The sequence below is a fragment of the Acomys russatus genome, chromosome 31 (assembly GCF_903995435.1).
Source record: "Acomys russatus chromosome 31, mAcoRus1.1, whole genome shotgun sequence".
Lineage (NCBI taxonomy): Eukaryota > Metazoa > Chordata > Mammalia > Rodentia > Muridae > Acomys > Acomys russatus.
The window spans coordinates 6,418,436-6,438,648 of record NC_067167.1 but is presented as its reverse complement, the minus strand read 5'-3'; the positions used below and the strand labels follow the sequence as shown (position 1 = coordinate 6,438,648).

Sequence of the window (20,213 nt, the reverse complement as noted above, 5' to 3'; positions counted from 1 at the left end):
GAAGAATGGATAAAGAAACTATGGTACATATACACTATGGAATACTACTCAGCTATTAAAAACAAGGAATTCCCGAAATTTGTGGGAATGAAACATCTTGTCTGACAAATTCCATCCCCAATGGTCTATTACCAATTAATTACAACAACATTTTCTCCAGTTCTAAAAGAGATATTTCCAATTTAATATTAATAATTTTATATCAGAGGGGAAGAAGAAATTTGTATCTGTTTAATAATTGTCCGCAGAAACACATGAAATAATTGAATAAGGAATTTCAGATTAATATTAGAAAACAGAAGACTATAATCTTCACACTGTTATATATATAGCATTAAAGGGTTCCTGAGATGTCTTGGTAGGTAAGAGTTCTTCATGCTCTCCTAGGAAACCTGAATTTGGCTTCTAGTAACCATGTAGAAAAGTTGTAGATTGAAGATTGCTTTTAAGTCCAACTCTTAGGAAATCCAATGCTCTGATGACCTTAGCAGGCAAACACAGTCACATGCCCATGTCTATACTCACACATAAGCACAACAAATACTTGGAAAATAATTATAATAATAAAAGTAATGAAAAACAAATATCATTAATGAACGTGATTCTCTTGTATGTATGCCAATAAATACCATGCTAAAAGCTTATATTTGAAGTTCAGAATAAAACATACTCTTCTGCAAGCATTAAAGTAACTTCACACATGAGTTAAATTTAAAAAATATTAATAGGCTCAATTGAATGTTTTATCTTTAAACTTTTGAATTGAGTTTCTGTCAGGTCTTAATAAAATAATGTAGCATTTGGGGATAAAGATACACCCCAGCAGTCCCGCACTGGAGGACAGAATAGAAAACACTTCAACGGCTACCATGACTTTCCCCTTGGTACTGTGGTAGACAGGAAGGAAGGTGACCCAGACACTGCAGAATACCAGCATGCTGAATGTCAGGAACTTGGCTTCATTGAACCTGTCAGGCAGATTCCTGGCCAAAAAAGCCACTAAGAAGCTCGCTAGGGCCAGAGATCCTAGGTATCCAAGAACACAGTAGAATGCTGTGACTGAGCCTTTGCTGCATGTGATGGTAATGTGCCCATGTTCAGAGTGTACATCAGTGTCCACAAAGGGAGGTGATGTCTTTAGCCAGATTCCACAGAGAATAATTTGGACAAGGGTACAAATGGGAATAATGTATTTGGGTACCCTGGATACTAGCAGTCCCCGCATTCTTCTTTCTGGGACAGTGATCCTGAAGGCCAGAAGCACAGTAATCGTTTTGGCCAACACTGTGGACAATGCCACACTGAACAGAGTTCCAAACGTAATCTGCTGTAGGATGCATGTTGTAGTGTTGGGATTCCCAATGAAGAGCAAAGGGCAGAGAAAGCAAAACGTGAGTGATATTAACAGAATGTAGCTGAGGGTACAGTTGTTAGCCTTCACAATGGGGGTATCTTTGTGCTTCACAAAGACCCCAAGAACAAGAGCTGTGAGTGCAGAGAAACACAGGGCCATGCAGACAAGAGCCATCCCCAAGGGGTCTTCATAAGCCAGAAACGTCACAGCTTTTGGCAGGCAGTAGGTTTGCTCTGCGTTGGCATACCAATCCTCTGGACACTTCACACACAGCTCCATGTCTATTGACAAAAGCAAGGAGTTATCAGCTTAGCTCTGCATTGTCTCTTCTTCTCAGGATACCCCAGACAGGTATTCTGAGGAAGTTTAGCACAATTTGCCTTCTTTGTTGCTATAAATAGCCACTTACTGATGAAGCTCTAAAGCAGTGTTTCATATCTTATACTGTCTTTCATATTTGTGGAAGAGGAAACCATTTTATATTTATCGTAAAAATCTTTTTGTTTTCTTTGCATATTCCTGAGATGTTTTATGGAAAGAAATCAAAATTACATTGTGTCTTAGTACATTTGTCACTGTATAAGAACATAGCATATATTTGCTCATTTGTCATTGTCTAAGTTTTGTACATACTCTTATGAGAGGGTGCCAGTAAAGGTCTCAGAGGAAGTTAGATTTTTGTTAGTTAAAATCTCTCAGAATCAAGAAACTATGGGTCTGTATTCATATAGTGACAGGGACATAGGAATCCATGCCCTTAAATTATGTTCGTAAAGCACAGTTATTCTAATGATCAACATTGAGATCTGGGGGAATTACTGCCATAGAAAGTCCTACTTCAAGATTTCACCACTTTGGGAGTCTGCTACATGTGTGCATTTTAGGGAGGCATATAATTTATGTGTATTTTTAATTCTACAACTATGAACATTGATCTGTGTTAACATATATAGGAGACAGGAACTTACTGAAAAGCACAGCATGAAAGAAATTATTTTCTAAATTCGGCCAAAATAGAGATGACATCTAATAAGAGAAATGGGGATAATTCTTCTCTCCTAGGAGTTGTATATTTTACTGTGGTCCTTGCTGTTACTGTAATTGCAATTAATAAATATTACATAAAATTGAGGAAGGATATACTGATGCTTTCCACTGAGAGATATACTTTACTTAGTCTTCTCTTTTTCATAATAATATTATATAAAATCGTGGGCCAGTGTATTAAATATTTTGTTTTTTGGATCATAGTTTTACATCTTGTAAATACAAGAAATTTTATTTTAGTATTCATATGCAATATTAATAGAATTTTTAATTTAGAAAATAATTCTATCCAATAACTTTGTATTTAATCAACAGTGAGTTCATAAGTAATTAATTAACATTAATTATATCTTAATGGGACAGTGTCATCTTTATAACAATTTTATGCATCTTTCCTATAGTATATTATTACCCTTAGTACTTTTTTCTTCTGACATTTTACAATAGGCATTTCACAAAAAGTCATTAATATTGATCATCTTTTCAACATGATATCTCTACATGTATGTTCAACTTTCTTGATTTTAAACATTTTTAATATCGTTCCTGCCATAATTATAACTTTATTTTTCTAACAGTTTATTATTTCATTGATTCTATAAAAATTGCTCCAGTCACATAATATATAGAATCAACAATATCAATCTAAAAGACTGCCCTTGTCTCACAAGCATGTCAGTTGTTTATGTCATTCTATAGCTGATGTGCCTGCCCTTTACTTCAGCTCTATGGCTTAATTCAAAATTTTATTTCTGCGTGTTACCTTCATCATTGACCTGTGAACAAGATAACAACAAAAAAAACATAGCAAATATATTGTCCATATTCTTTGAAGGGTGCTTTACTTACATAATGCATATTTCTTAACCTAAACATAAAAATCTTTGAAAAAAAACTAAAAATAAATAAATAAATAAAGGGAAAAAAATCTTTGAGCACCTGATCATTTCAGTAACCTACCTGGGAACTAGTAAATTGGCACAGGGAAGACTTGAGTTTTCAGCCTGATAAATATGTTAGTGATTATAATACCAGATAATAATACACGTGAAATTCCTGAGAAAAGGTTACTTGACTTAACATTTAGCTCTCAAGTCTGTTTATCTGAGAAAATACACTCTTTCCTGGGCCTATTATTAGTCCAAAAAAATGTGTCTCAGGGAACAACAGAGTAAATGTTTTATCTAGGGGAAATAGTATTTATCATTAAACTTAAGTGATAAATTAAGCTTTATCTAAAGTTCCCTTCCATGGTAATTTATGTTTATAATGCATGGAGAATAAGATCGTCAATTTGTCATATTTTCTCCCAAGGTGTGCAATGACCTGTGGTGTTGGAAATTTCATTCTCAGGACATCTGGAACAATCGAAACAGCAGTCTGCTTTTCCTTCCTGATGGGATTTCTTGAAACCAGGATAGCAAGGTATACTGCACACTGAGTTGGATAACTGAGGGAAATAAAATGTGTTTTGATAACAGAAATGTCATTTTTTTCTTATCAAGTCTCTTTCAATATACTAACATATTAATTAACTTATTTTCAGCATACTTGAAATAAAATGGAATGCTGCAAACCGGTTTAATATACTAAATATTATATATACTATATACATGTAAAATGAATTGATGAAATCCTATAGTCCTCAAAAATCACTCAGATGTTTGGTTAAAATTAAAATTGAACATTGGGGGCTTATTTGGAAGTCCTAGCAGGGGAGCACAACTACTGCTATATCCTTGATTGAAGACAGGTCCTCCTCTATTTTGGGTAAGGTTGTCCTCTTCGAACCAGCATGCAGCTTCAGTGAGGGATGTAATGGAATAGTGATGGAAGAAGGGTAAACCTGCATAGCTAGCCAGATCATCTGAACCAACCCTGGAGATCAGTGGGGTGAGAGATATTGCAGCCAGATTGCCCTCACATTCAGATAGGCTGGTCTATCTGGGACACAGACAGCAATCCCAGCAGAGCTGATCTGTACACAGGCCCCAACCCCCAATTCCAACCATCCTGAGGAGGATTGTGTGGTGTCCAAGTGAGCAGCATTTGCCTTGGAGCTCTCTTACAGAGAGCCTACCTTGGACACAGACAGTGACCCCAGAAGAGGGACCACCAGTCCTGCTAACAGCAGAAACAACTAGGTAGCTGGAGGCCAAGGGAAGAACATAAGCAACAAAACTCAGAGTCATGACACTACCAGAAACCAACAGTCCTAACACATCAAGCCCTAGAGATATTATCATATCCAAAGTACAAGAAAAGATTTTAAATATGATTTTATGAAAGTGATAGAGGCCCAAAAGGAGGAAAATAAATCCCTCAAAGACATATAGAAAAATACATTCAAATAGATGAAGGAATTGAATAAATCATTTAAGGAATTACATGAAAATATAAGGAAATGGGAGAAAAAAAATGAAAAAAAAATGTTCAAGACCTAAAAATGGAACTGGAAGCAATAAAGAAAACACAATCTGAGACAATCTTGAAGATGACCTATGAAGAGAACAGTAATTGCAGACACAAGCATCACCAACAGAATACAAAAATTGGAAGAGAAAATCTCAAGAGTATAAGAAGTTGAAGTAATTGAAATATCAGTTAAGACAATGTTCAAAGTAAAAAATTCATGACACAAAACATCCAAAAATCTGAGGCACTACAAAAAGACCTATTCTAAGGATAATAAGACTAGAAGAAGAAGACTTCCAGCTCCAAGGCTCAGAGAGTGTTTTCAACAACATCATAGAAGAAAATTTCTCCAACTTAAAGTGATGCCTATAAACATAGAAGATGCCTACAGAACTCCAAATAGATTGAAAGGGAAATTTCTCCTACCACATAATAATAAAAACGCTAATTGTACAGAACAAAGAAATATTGTTAAAATGTGTAAGAGAAAAATACCAAGTCACATATAAAGGCAAACTTATCAGAATTACATTTGACTTCTCAACAGACTATGAAAAACAAAAGACATAGACAGATCTCTAGCAGACACTAAGATACCACAGATGTCAACTCAAATGACTATACCCAGCAAAACTTTCAGTCACCATAGATGGATAGAACAAGATATTCCATGACAAAAATCACGCTTAAACAGTACCTACCCACAAAGCCAGCCCTACAGAAGATACTATGTGGAAAATTCCAATGCAAGGAGGCTAATTGCACACAGAAAAACAAAAGACATAAATAACCCCATGTCTGTAAAACAAAAAGGAGAGAAACACACACACACACACACACACACACACACACACACACACACACACACACCAATCACCAACATAAAAGAAAACACAAACTAAAAACCACCGATCACTAATATCTTTCTACATCAATGGCCTCAACTCCCTAATAAAAAGACACAGGCTAACGGAATGGGTGCAAAAACGGGACCCATAATTCCGCTGCATGCAAGAAACACATCACAGCAATAAAAACAGACATTACCTGAGAATAAAGAGCAGAAAAAGTATTCCCAGCAAATGGACCAACATTCAAACTGGAGGAGACATTCTAGTATCTAATAAAATATATTTTATTTTATTAGAGAATGCGAAGGACACTTCATAGTCATCAAAGGAAAAATACACCAAGATGACATCTCAATCCTGAACATCTATTTCCCAACTGCAGGAACAACCACATTGATTAAAGAAACATTGCTAAAGCTTAAATCACACATCAAACTGCACTATTACCAATAAACAGATCATCAAGACAGAAACTAAATGGAGAAATAAAAATTATAGACATCATGAGTCAAGTGGACCTAACACATATCTACAAAACATTTCACCCAAACACAAATGAAAATACCTTCTTCTCAGCACTTCATGGGACCTTCTCCAAAATTGACCACAGACCTGGTCACAAAGCAAACCTCAACAGATACAAAAAGATCAAAATAACCCCTTGCATCTTATCAAACCACTATGGACTAAAGCTGGAACTCAACAACAAGAGAAAAAACAGTAAGCCTACAAACTCATGGAAACTGAACAACTCCCTACTCAATGACCACTGGATCAGAAACAAAATAAATAAAAAAAGTAAAGACTTCCTATAATTCAATGAAAATGAAGGCACCACATACCCAAAGTTATGGGACACGCTGAAAGCAGTTCCAAGAGGAAGGTTCATAGCTCTAAAAGTTGCAATAAAGAATTTGAAGAGATCTTATACTCACAACTTAACAGAATGTTCTAGGAAAAAGAAGATAACACACAAAGAAGGGGTGGATGACAGGAAATTATCTCAGTTCTAAAATCAATAAAATAGAAAAAAGAAAACAATAAAAATAATCAATGAAACCAAGAGGTGGTTCTTTAAGAAAAATCAACAAGATAGACAAACACTTAGCTAAACTAACTAAAAGAAAGACGGAGATTATCCAAATTAGCATAATCAGAAATTAAACTGGGGACATAAAAACAAATACTAAGTAACCCCAAAATCACTAGATCTTACTTCAAAAGCATGTATTCTACAAAATTGAAATATCTAAAAAAAAAAATGGATGATTTTTATTGAAAGACTTCACTTACCAAAGTTAAATCAAGAACAGATAAACAGTTTAAACATTACTATAATCCCTAAGGAAACAAAAGTGGTCACCGAAAATCTTCTAACCAAAAAAAAAAAAAAAAGCCCAGGGATAATTGGTTTTAGTACAGAATTCCGCAAGACATTCAAAGAAGAGATAATACAAATATTCCTCAAACTACTCCACAATATAGGAAGAGAAGGAACACTACCAAACTCATGCTGTGAAGGCACAGTCACCCTGATACACAAACCACACAAAGACTTGGTGAAGAAAGAGAATATCAGACCAATTTGACTCATATCACTGCAAAAGAAAATACTCAATAAAATACTACCAAACTGAATCCAAGAACACAACAAATATTCCATCTACCCTGATCAAGTAGACTTCATCTCAGGAATGCAAAGAGGATAAAAAAAAAAAAAAAAAAAAAAAAGAAAACCCATCAATATAATTTACCATATAAACAAGCTTAAAGAAAAACCACATGATTATCTCATTAGATGCTGAAAACACCACCGACAAAATGTAACAGCACTTTATGATGAAAGTCTTGGAGAGATCAGACATAAAAAAAAAAAAAAATACTTAAACATAATAAAGGCTATATACAGCAAGCTAATAGCTCGCATCAAATTAAATGGAGAGAAACTCAAAGAAATTCCACTAAAATCAGGAACAAGGAAAGGCTTGACATTTTCTTATCTCTTCAATATAGTGCTTTAATTTTTATCTGCAGCCATGAGAAAACTAAAGGAGATCAAGGCAATACAAATCAGAAAAGAAGTCCAAGTATCACTATTTGCCAATGATATGATAGTATACAAAAGTGACCACAAAATTCTACTAGGGAACTCAACTAGAAGATAAACACCTTCAGCAAAGCACCCAGATCCAAGATTAACTCCAAAAAATCAGTAGCCCTCCTGTATACAAATGACAAACATGATGAGAAAGGAATTATGAAAACTACACCCTCTATAATAGCCACAATATCTTGGCATAACTCTAACCAAGCAAATCAAAGACATGTATGACAAGAGCTGCAAGAATCTAAAGAAAAATATTGAAGGAGATATCAAAAGATGGAAAGATGTCCTATGCTCTTGGATTGGTAGATTAACATAGTAAAAATGGCCATCTTATAATTCTATGCTGATTCAATGCAAATCCCCATTTAAATACCTCCACAATTCTTTACAGACCTTGAGAGAACAATTCTAAACTTCATTTGAAAAAACAAGAATCCAGAAAATGTAAAACAGTCCAATAAGAAAAAGAACTTCTGGAGGTATCTTCATCCCTGACTTAAATGTATACTACAGAGCAATAGTAATAAAACATGCATGGTACTGGCATAGAAATAGCCTGTTGAATCAAAAACCCAGAATTAGACCCACATACCTAGGACACTTGGTTTTTTTACAAAAGAGCTAACATCATACAATGATGGTGGTCTAACTAGATATCTTCATGTAGAAAAATTCAAATAGATTGATATTTATCACCCTGAACAAAACTCAAGTCCAAGTGGATCAAAGACGTCAACTTAAAACCAGATACACTAAATATATTAGAAGAGGAAGTGGGTAATAGCCTTGAACTCTTTGGCACAGGAAAAAATGTCAAGCACAGAACACCAGCAGCTCAGGTTCTGAGATCAACAATGAAATCAGACTTCTTGAAACTGGAAAAATCTTCTCTAAAGCCACAGACACTGTCAATAGAATGAAACAACAGCCTACAGACTGGGAAATAGCTACACAAATCCTACATCTGACAAAGGGCTAATATCCAAAATATATAAAGAACTCAAAACATTAAAGGCCAACAAACAAAATAATGAAGTTTAAAAATGGGGTACAGAGCTAAACAGAGAATTCTCAACAGAGAGATTCTGAATTGCTGAGAAGCACTTAGAGAAATGCTAAATGTCCTTAGTCATCAGGGAAATACAAATCAAGATGACTCTGAGAGTCTATCTTACACCCATCAGAAGGGCTAAGATCAAAACTCAAGTGACAGCAAATGTTGCCAAGGATGTGGAGAAAGAGGAACACTCCTCCATGGCTGGTAGGAGTGCAACCACTTTAGAAATAAATCTTGTGCTATCTCAGAAATTTGGGAATAGTGATTCCTCAAGACCTATCTATACCACTCCTGAGTATATACCCAAAAGATGGTCCACTATACAACAAGGACACTTGCTCAACTATGTTCATAGTAGCCTTAATTGTAATAGATAGGAAATGGAAACAACCTAGCTGTCCCTCAACCAGAGAATGGCTAAATAAATATTGGTACATTTACCCAAAGGAACACTACTCAAATATTACAAATAAACAAATCATGAAATTTGCAGGCACATGGATTGAACTAGAAAAGATCATCCTGGGTGAGGTAATCCAGCCCCAGAAAGACGCATGTGGTATGTACTCACTTATAAGTGTATTTAAGTATATTAAAGGATAAGCATACTACAGTGCACAGACCCAAAGAAGATATGTAGCAAGGATCCAAGGTAAGATGCTTAAGCCTCACTCATGAAGGAAACTTAATAGACTGAAGTAGTTCTTGAAGAAATGGAACAATGTAGCAGAGGAAATGCAGAGATACATAAGGGGGGAATCAGATGTGGGAAGAGTGGGAGTGGGAGGAAAAAAGGTCTGTAGAGAAGAGAGAAATTGGAGTCAAGGAGCATCTCTGTGACAAGCTGAAGACTTAAGTGAGGGTAGACTCCCAGGGGGACATGAGAGAGACTCTATCAGAGAATCCTGGTAGCAGGGCCCATGGAGGCTGAAGAGAAGCCCTTCTAATTTGACAAGTCTCCTCTTACAGGGAAGAGAACACAAACACACACACACCAAAAAAAAAAAAACTTGCATTCAAAATTGACCCTAGCTGCAATATGTTCAGAGGTAAAGATAGAACAGATTTTGCAGAGACTGAAGAAAATTCCAACCAATGCCTGCATCAACCCAACTTCTGACACTATTAAAGATATTTTGCTATGCCTGAAGACAGGAGTCGAACAGAGTTGTTCTCTGAGAGTCTCCACCTAGCAACACCTCAAAACACATGTGGAGATTCACAGCCAAACATTAGGAGACGAGTACGGATCCTTGTGAGAAGGGAAGGGGGAGAAAATCTTGGATATTAACAGGCGCTTCAAAGGCAGACACACAGAGCCAGATAGCCAGAATGTAGAGGGGCCTGCTGAGACTGAAGTACCAACCAAGAACCTTGTATGGACTGGACCTAGGCTCCATACATAGATGTAGCTAATGGGCTGCTCAGGATTTATGTGAGTCCCCTAGTGGTGGGAGTGGCGACATTTTCTGACAAGGACTCTCTTGCCAGCTTTTAACTTACTTCCCTTTCACAGAATTGCTTTGCCAGGCACAAAGTGTACACACTCAGTCCTGAAAGGACTTGATGGGAAGGGGGACTGCACTCTTCTGAGGAATAGTGGAGAGAGATGGAGGAAAGGGGAGAAAGGGGGACTGGGAGGTGAGGAGGAATGGGGCTATGACCAGGATGTAAATTGTATAAATAAATAAAAAATTTAAAACACTTAAAATGTGTATGAAACTTCATTTAGTCATCAAAGAGTAATGTACAAACTTATTTCACACATTAAATGGAACAAATAGGCATGACCTGTATTTTTTTTTAATCTTAATAATGAAGTGGATAAACAATTTAAAAAACTGGATGCAACCCACCTGTCTACTTCCTGTGGCCCACTCAATCATGTCTTCATATACGAACAGTTGCTGGTCATGTGAAAAATAAGGATAGAACTGTCCTATTTTCACCTTTAGTACATAACCTTGTAGAAAATTCAACACGGTGAGAATGTCATACATTGCATCTACTTTTTCTGTTTGATTAATATTCACTGGGTCTCCTACAGGATTAACAAATTTTAAATTCTTCAGAAAGGTATTTACCTAAAAAATGCATAATCTTATGATTAAATATGTCTGCACATCAAGGCTGATGTAGTCTGTTGAAGATATTTTTTACATTTAATTTCTCCCTCAGAATGCACCTTAAAACATGTAACTAACCAAAATGGTAAAATGACAAGTGACATTGTGTGTGTGTGTGTGTGTGTGTGTGTGTGTGTGTGTGTGTGTGTATGTCATACACATGTATGTGTCTGCATGCATCAAAGAGCATTATGTAAGGACAGATAAAGGCATCATGTATCTTCCTCTATTGGTTTCTGCCTTACTTTCATGAGAAGGGCTCCCTCGGTAAACATAAACCTTATTGAGTCTGGTATTTCTAGTTAGCCATTGAGCTTTTTATGTATGCATTTTGCATTTCAATACTGAGATTATTGGCATATACATCCTTGCCACTTTAAACATAGGTACTGGTATTCACTCTAGGTCCAAATTGATGCAGATGATATTAATTTTGTTGCAAACTTGCCACAACCTAGAATCATATTTACCTGAAGGCATTTAAGTGTCATCCCTTTCCAACTTTCCATTACATTAATATCTAACTGTTGGAGTTGCATGTTGTGAAAGGCATGGGCTACAGCATACACAGCATTATATATATTGTAATGCTCATCATTCATGGCCATGTCAAAATTGTGCCATGGTAACCATTCCAGTGAGGTATTAGATGAACAATGATTCAGTGTTTTACAATCAGATACAGATACCGAACAGTTAAAATAAATCCATCCCAATCTCAGCAGAGAAACACCTTCTGGATAAGCAGAAACACTTATTTTCTGAATAAAATGTTTAAAAGTAGGAATTTCTTGATAGTGGTGGGAAAAAGTGAAAGTCCCGTGGAAAGAGTCAGTGCTGAAATCTCTTGTCCTTGAGATGGCATCCCATTGTGAGGTGGTGACCCATAATCTCCGAATGCCTAAAGTTTGCCATCTTCTAAAGCTCACTTCTAGAGTAGAGTTCAAGTTACCATAAAGGATAACAACATTTGCTGACGATGTCATGATTTGGTGATAATAAGTCTCAGCCCTTTGTATGTATAATTGCATGTTTACTGGGATCACATTCACAAAAGCTAAACAGACTCCATTTATTTTCATCTCTCCTCTCACATCTAAGAGAAACTGAACACCCTGGTCATCACCTAAGATCACCAGCCCCACCCAGTTCCAGCTAAAATGAATCATCAAGGAAACCATGGCAAGAACTAGGCTTGTGTCCTTTGAGGCGACCTGATATATATGAGGAAACATGTCATGGCCACTCAGACTATCATGAAATGGTCCATAGGTAACCTAAATAAAACAGAGCACAGGAAGCAACATGAGGCACTAGAGTGGCAGTAAGCTAAGGTCTGAAATTTAGACGTAGGAGGAAAATCTAATTGTTCACCAAATTCATATAATTTCTTAACTGCTGTGATTTAGAAAAATACTGACACCCCTTGGCACTCTACAAATTCCTTATTTCTGTAATTTTTAATTTTCTATGAAAATGGAATTATTGATGTTACATCGGTTTTTTTTCTGTGTGGTTATATAAATTGACACAGGAATATGGAAGGATTATTAGTGTCATATAAATCATAAATTCCATATAGTGGCAGTTATCTTTAGCCAGCTATTTACTCAAATAACTACACATGGAGTCTATGATTTATTTAGTCTGGAGCATAATACAGAACGATAATTGTTCCTTCCCAGACTTCTAAGTTGGCCTAGCTTCCTCCCAGCCAAATTTCCTATTATATTTGATTTTTAATCATTTCTTATCTCTCGCTTGTTTCTCCTGGTGCTTCTTGATACTCTCCTCATGGATACATCTCCTAGTGGCTTAATCCCTACTTTCTCTCTCTCTCTTTCTCTCTCTCTCTCTCTCTCTCTCTCTCTCTCTCTCTCTCTCTCTCTCTCTCTCCCTCTCTCCACCCCTATGTGGACTCAGTGTCTCACCCTATTCTCTGTATTTCTGCATTGGCAGGTTGGCATTTTATTAGCAGAACAGAAAACATATGGCAAGGATGCTTACACAAACAATAAGGCAGAAGATACTTTGAATAAACTTTATAGTGCCATGTCTAGACTGAAACCAGATAATGGGATAGAGAAATCAGCATTGAATGAACAAGGGTAAACTCTACAAATCACAAAATTAAGATCATCCCAACACAGATACCTACTCTGGATTCTTCTTCAAATATGCACAAACACTTAAATCAATCAATCAATAAATAATAAAAAAATTAGGTTTTAAGCTCTACCCATTACAGTTAACTTTACCTGGGGAAATGTAAAGAGCTGCAGGAGGGTCCCCACCTGGGCAGAAGCTGTCCATGTTGGTCCGGTAAGAGCTACATCACAGTCACTGTATTCACAGATGTAATTAGGAAGCATCTTACCATATTTTGAGAACATATTTAGGTTATTAAAATTTGCCACTGTAATATCACACTGGTCACCAAGAAAGGCAAACCCCAAGGTAGAGTTGGGTAAAAGATTAGGATGCTTGTTGATCTCCTCTATGGCAAAAAGCATTACCAGAACATATTGGTATATATTCACTGGCAAACTGAAAAATAATGCAGTGGTCATTACTAACCCAGCACCAAACATAATAATCTTCAAATATAACACAATGAGTGTGACAGGTTAACGGTATGTATCCCATAAAACTCACATGTAGATATAATCCTCTTTAAGGAAAGGTGAATGTGTAGGTAAAATTTAAGTTTATGAAGAGAGGATAATGATGATGGAATGGTACCTTCCTGTCATGACACACATCACACTCATATTCCCACAGCTGCTGTGGTTATCTCTAGAGAGACTGTACAGAGATAGACAGGCCAGTGGTCAATTTTCAATTAAGAATCACGGAGGGATCTTGAATTATTGGCAACACATAAGGGAGGACAATGCTTCCTTTCAGTTCTTTTCCCGTTGATAATCTCACCAGCTTCTAAAGTATAGTTACAAATAAATAGTGAAATATATGGTACTGGTTAGCGATGTTAGAAGTAGAACAAAAAATGAATATGAAAGGGGAGTTGTTGGGAAAAGAGGTGGGGTGAAAGAATAGGAAGAGAGATACAAGGGAAAGAAGTGGGTCAGAGGAACTGGAATCCACTATGTGCATGTATAAAATCGTCAAATAACAGATTTAAGTTAATTTTTTCAAACAGTGTACATGTTGGCTATAGTGTGCAAGCACTTCAAAGGAATATTTAAAGTAAATGTGTTCTGCATCCTTGCAGAAAGAAATTCAGGTTGAATATAGAAAGCAGAAACATGGGAATTATCAAAGCTGTTCTATCTGTTTGTTTCCAAAATAAAATATAGCCACAAACAACAATAATACATATTTTTCTACTCTAAATATACACACTTAATTAACATTCACTATCCTTTAAATGATGTCATATTTGGGTAAACATTTATTGGTCACGATGTTTTCATAACTAAGGCACCAGAATCCCTCATTGCTTCTCTGTTTCCTCTAAAGGTTATTTATCCTCTCATCAAGATATCTCAGTTCTGCTGTTTGTCTATATTTGTTGCCCATAATACATTCAGAGATGAACACAAAATTTTTTTCAATGTGATAAGATATGCCACAGTATGTCTAATGAATGGATTCAATTAACCCATATATCATGCATCTTTCACAAGATTAGCTACCTTTATGGGTTGAATACAGCACTCAAATAAAGGAAAGAGTAGATGATTTACCCCTGGCATAAGAAATGATTGTAGCAGCCACCAGAATCAAAGTGTACACAGTGAAATTTGTATAAAATTTGTAATTGCATTATGCAGAAGAACAGAAAATGTACTATAAGTGAAAGATTTTAAAACTTAATATAAAAGTATATTCAGTAGTGACAACAATAATCTAATTTTTAACATGAATTCTTACCCTCAAATGTTATCACCTACCCATAATATCATCTGCGAATAGGAGACACAAAGAATGAGAGCTATCACTTCTTACCCTGACATCACCTGTTTTCTCAGAGTTAGAACTATTCTGAAGAAGTCTGGTAACTGTAGTTCTTTCATTATTTCAAGTAGAATATTCACCAAACACCTGACACTGAGAATTCCCCCAAATGAGTGATTGTGACATTTCAAGTGAGGGACGATAAAATGAGGGAAAAAACGGCATAAAAAATGTCACAGTGGGCAGTCTGCTCCTACCTATAGTGAATTTCAGCTCCAGGATCTGTAGACCATAAATGGCATGATGTCCCAGCATGCAAATTGTTTGAAAGAATAAATAATATGTACAGATACATCAACACTGCAAGTGAGAAATCAAATGTAAATAAACTCTTTTTTTAGGATTTATGCATGTCATGCTCATGGCTGATACCTGAAGGAGCATTTTCCTGTAGTCTTTTAATGCTTAAGTAATTTCACTGGTTTGAATATGTTTTTAATTAAGATAACTGTACCCCACCCATCTGAAGAAAGGGTCGGTTTAGCATAAAGAAATATATGTTGTTTTGTCTCTTTAAAATACCGTTTTTATAAACGAAGCCTAAAAGAAGGAAAGCTAAAGTAATAAATTGAGTCATTTTCAAAGAGGGACAAAAGACAAAGTAATCGCAAGTGTTTTCTAACAGCATGAGTGGAAAGCACAAAGGCCTTATACTGTCTGTCCTACCAACAACATTACAATAAAAGGAAACAAAAGTGAGCACACTGCTGAAGGACTCACGCAAAATTTAGCAGCACCCTGAAGTAGTCTTCCACTAGGTGTACAGGTAGAGTGAAAAGGATAAAACCGCAGCTTCTTTTCACGTTGTCTTCAAGCGTTTTGTTGTGATTTATTCTCCAAAAACAGCTGGCTTCGTGAAAACTGCACAAGACCAGAGAAAGTTTCAGGAGCAAGAGGAAAATAATCAAAGAGTGTACCTTTTTCATACCTGCCATGCAGTAAGTCTGAGCAGAGGTTACATGTGCAATTGCACAGACACCCTCCAGTCGTCTACTCATGTTCATGTGTGTTCATCTTTTTATTACAACTGCCGACAGGAGAGGCAACTCAAATTGGTCACGCATCCCTATCAACTCAAACTCGGCACCAACGCCCCCAAGTCTTTCTTGTGACCCCCGTCCCACCATCCTTAGAGAAATACAGAACAATATACTCAAGGGCTTTACATCTGCGGTTCACATAGAATGTGAACCATAATTTGTTAAATATGTTTTTAAGATCATCTATCCTTGCCTCGGGGAAAGAATATTTATGTCCATAAATCTTCTGGGGAGATATGGTCCTACGCCTCTGTCACAAAGCCATTGGAAATCTGATGTTTGAATTTGATCACAAGATCCAAAGGAAAAAGTGAGCTTAAAAAGTCATACACGTCCATTATACTCAGATCCCATGCAGGTACAGGGTCCATTTATGCCTCCACTGTCCATTATAGGCAAGGGTACTTTAAATACTGACCAGTCAGCAACCAAAATACCATTCTATGGGGATACACTACTCCACACTAGTCATATTTATGGACTCTACCTAAGCTTAAATGTGACTTTGTTTTCTAGATAACCAGTCACAAATAAAATTCAAAAATTAACATAAGTATTCTTGGTCCAGTAATTTCTAGTCTGGACAACAATATAAAGACAGACAATCAGGTGTACTGTTAAGTTGCTAGTATGAGATTTCACTAATTTCTTGGTGAAGGCACTTACTGCTATCAACTTTCCTCTTAACACAGTTTTCAATGTGTCCCGTAAGTTTGCCTATGTGCTTGATTCATTTTCATTGAATTCTAAAAAGTCTTTGATTTCTTTCTTTATGTGCTCGCTGAGTAGAGAGTTGTTCAGTCTCCCTAAGTTTGTAGGCTTTCTGTTATGTCTGTTGCTGTTGTTGTTAAAGTTAAGCTTTAATCTATGGTGGTCTAATATGATACAGGAGATTATTTCATTTTCCTTTTATCTGTACTTGCTAGTATGAATTTTTTATTTCCTCTGTTTTCTTGGGTATAGTTAAAACACAGTGTAGAGTAAACTACTTGTGTTGGAGCTTTCATCCAAGTATCTTCTGTGTGGCTGGATATGTGGATTGATATTATTTAAATTTAATTTTGTCATGGAATATCTTCTTTTCTTCATCTACAGTGAATGAAAGTTTCATTGGTGTCTTAGTTAGAATTTTCATTTCTGTGAAGAGACACCATGACTTTTTTCACTTTTATTTTTATACTTATACTGTGTGTTATAAAGGAAAAAATATTTGGTTAGGGATGCTTTACAGTTTCAGAGCTTTGGTACATTATCATTATGGTGAGAAGCATGGCATCATACAGACAGCCTTGGTGCTGGAGAAAGAGCTGAGAGTTCTATGTCTTGATCTGAAAACAGCCAGGAGGAGACTCTGTGCTACACTTAGCAGAGTTTGAGCATTTAAAAACACAAAGCTCTAACTCCACAGTGACACAAGTCTTCTACCCAGGCCACACCTACTTCTCAACAAGGCCACAAGTCCTAATAATGCCACACCCTCTGAACCAAGCATTCACACACGCTTCTATGCAGGCTAAAATTAATCAAACTATTCTATTCCACTCCCTGGCCCCTAGAGGCTTATATCCATAACGTAATGCAAATTTCATTTAGTCCAACTTCAAAAGTCCTCATTTTCAGTGAGGTCCCAAGACAGATGACAGACAGTAGAGGAAATAAATCAACAATTAATAAATGAGAGTCATGAAACTGACAAGCTTCTGTAAGGCAAAGACACCTGAAAACAAAGCAGCACCACACAGAATTGGAAGAGTTTCACCAACTCTACATCGGCAAGGTTACTGACATGCAAAATACATAAAGAACTTAAGAAACCAGACATCAACAAACCAGATAACTAAATTCAAAAATTGGTCAAGATCTAAAAAGAGAATTATCAACATATGAGTTTCTAATGGCTAAGAAACACTTAAGAAATGTTCAACATTTTTAGTCATCAGGGAAATGCAAATAAAAACAACTCTGTGATTCCGTCTTACACTTACCAAAATGGACAAGATAAAAACCTCAGGTAACGACTTATTCAGGTGAGGGTGTAGAAGAATGGAAACAGCCCTATTTTGCTGGTGGGAGTGGAAAAATATATGAATTTGAAAATCAATGTGTTGGTTTTTGAGAAATGTATCTTTTTTTTAAGACCCAGCTATACTACATCTGGGTATATATCTTCTATACCACAAGGATGCTTCCACAATTATGTTCATAGCAGCTTTTTTTTGTGCCTTGTACATGTATTTATTTATTTATTTATTTTCTTAATTTATTCATATTGCATCTCAATTGTTATTCCATCCCTTGTATCCTCCCATTCTTCCCTCCCTCCCATTTTCCCCTTACTCGCCTCCCCTAGGACTGTGACTGGGGGGGACCTCTTCCCCATGTATATGCTCATAGGGTATCAAGTCTCTTCTTGGTAGCCTGCTTCCTTCCTCTGAGTGCCACCAGGCCTCTCCATCCAGAGGACGTGGTCAAATATGGAGCACCAGAGTTCATGTGAAAGTCAGTCCACATTCTCCACTCAACTGTGCAGAATGTCCTGTCTATTGGCTAGTTCTGGGTAGGGGTTCGAAGTTTACTGCATGTATTGTCCTTGGCTCGTGCCATAATATGAGCAGGGCCCCTGGGCACAGATCCACTTGTCATAATGATCTACTTGTAGGTTTTTAGGATCCTCTGGATCCTTCAACTTTGCCATTCTCCCTTGATTCTCTCACCTAGAGTCCCAGTAGGAAGTCTTCCTCTCTGTCCCACTTTCCTGGTAAGTGAAGGCTTTCATGGGACATGCCCCTGGAGCTAGTATGCAGATATAAGTGTGTATATACCATTTGACTCTTTCTGTTTCTGGGTTAACTCACTTACTATGATCATTTCTAGTTCAATCCATTTGTCCACAGATTTCTGGAATTCCTTGTTTTTAATAGCTGAGTAGTATTCCATAGTGTAAACGTACCACAGTTTCTTTATCCATTCTTCTACTGAGGAACACTTAGGCTGTTTCCAGGTTCTGGCTATTATGAATAAGGCTGCTATGAACATGGTTGAGCAAATTTTCTTGTTGTGTGCTGGAGCATCTTCTGGGTATATTCCAAGGAGTGGAACACCTGGGTCTTGAGGAAGCCTTATTCCCAGTTTTCTGAGATAGCACAAGATAAATTCCCAAAGTGGCTGCTCTAGTTTGCATTCCCACCACCAATGAAGGAGTGTTCCTCTCTCCCCACATCCTCGCCAGCATGTGGTGTCGTGTGAATTTTTGATCTTAGCCATTCTGATGGGTGTAAGATGGAATCTCAGAGTTGTTTTGATTTGCATTTCCCTAATGATTAAGGACATTGAGCATTTCTTTAAGTGTTTCTCAGCCATTTGATATTCCTCTGTTGAGAATTCTCTGTTTAGTTCCAAGCCCCATTTCTCAATTGGGTTATTTGGTGTGGTGGTGTTCAATTTCTTGAGTTCTTTATATATTTTGGATATTAGACCTCTGTCAGATATAGGGTTGGTGAAGATCTTTTCCCAATCTGTAGGCTGTCTCTGTTTCTTGACAGAGTCTCCTGCCTTACAGAAGCTTCTCAGCCTCATGAGGTCTCATTTGTCCTGGAATATTTTGTTTTCTCCATCAATGATTATTGATAATTTTGCTCGGTAAAGTAGTCTGGCCTGGCATCTGTGGTCTCTTAGGGTTTGCAGAATCTCTGTCCAGGCCCTTCTGGCTTTTATGGTCTCTGATGAGAAGTCGGGTGTAATTCTGATAAGTTTACCATTAAATGTTATTTGGCCCTTTTCCCTTGCAGCTTTTAATATTTTTTCTTTGTTCTGCATGTTTTGTGTTTTGATTATTATGTGGCGGGCAGTTTTTCTTTTCTGGTCAATTCTATTTGGTGTTCTGTAGGCCTCTTGTATGTTTATAGGCATCTCTTTCTTTAGATTGGGGAAATTTTCTTCTATGATTTTGTTGAGAATAGTTTCTGGGCCCTGGAGTCTGATGTCTTCTCTTTCTTCAATGCCTATTATCCTCAAATTTCTTCTTTTCATGGTGCCCTTAATTTCTTGGATGTTTTGTGTCAGGAGTTTTCCAGATCTGGCATTTTCTTTAATGGTTGATTCAAGATCTGTGATTGTATCTTCTAGACCTGAGATTCATTCCTCCATTTCATGGATTCTGTTAGAAAAGCTCACCTCTGTGTTGCTGGCCTTCTTCTCTGAGGTCTCACGTTCTCGTTTTTCTTCTGTCTGTGTGTTTA

At 36.7% G+C, this 20,213-nt stretch overlaps 1 protein-coding gene across 2 annotated transcripts; it reads right to left on the bottom strand.

Annotated features, from left to right (window-relative positions):
* Positions 1 to 730: 730 nt before the first annotated feature.
* On the bottom strand, positions 731 to 15,870 carry LOC127212815 (vomeronasal type-2 receptor 116-like). 2 transcript variants are annotated; one of them, XM_051172997.1, is made up of 6 exons: positions 15,656 to 15,870; positions 13,204 to 13,504; positions 11,428 to 12,234; positions 10,688 to 10,915; positions 3,728 to 3,851; positions 731 to 1,635 (listed from the first exon to the last, which is right to left on the bottom strand). In XM_051172997.1, the coding sequence occupies exons 1-6, from the start codon at positions 15,868 to 15,870 to the stop codon at positions 731 to 733; spliced, it is 2,580 nt and encodes an 859-aa protein (XP_051028954.1). The 2 variants fall into 2 exon arrangements, with proteins under 2 accessions (XP_051028954.1, XP_051028955.1); XM_051172998.1 differs by having other exon boundaries at positions 13,216 to 13,504; positions 15,656 to 15,861.
* Between the last annotated feature and the right edge of the window lie 4,343 nt (positions 15,871 to 20,213).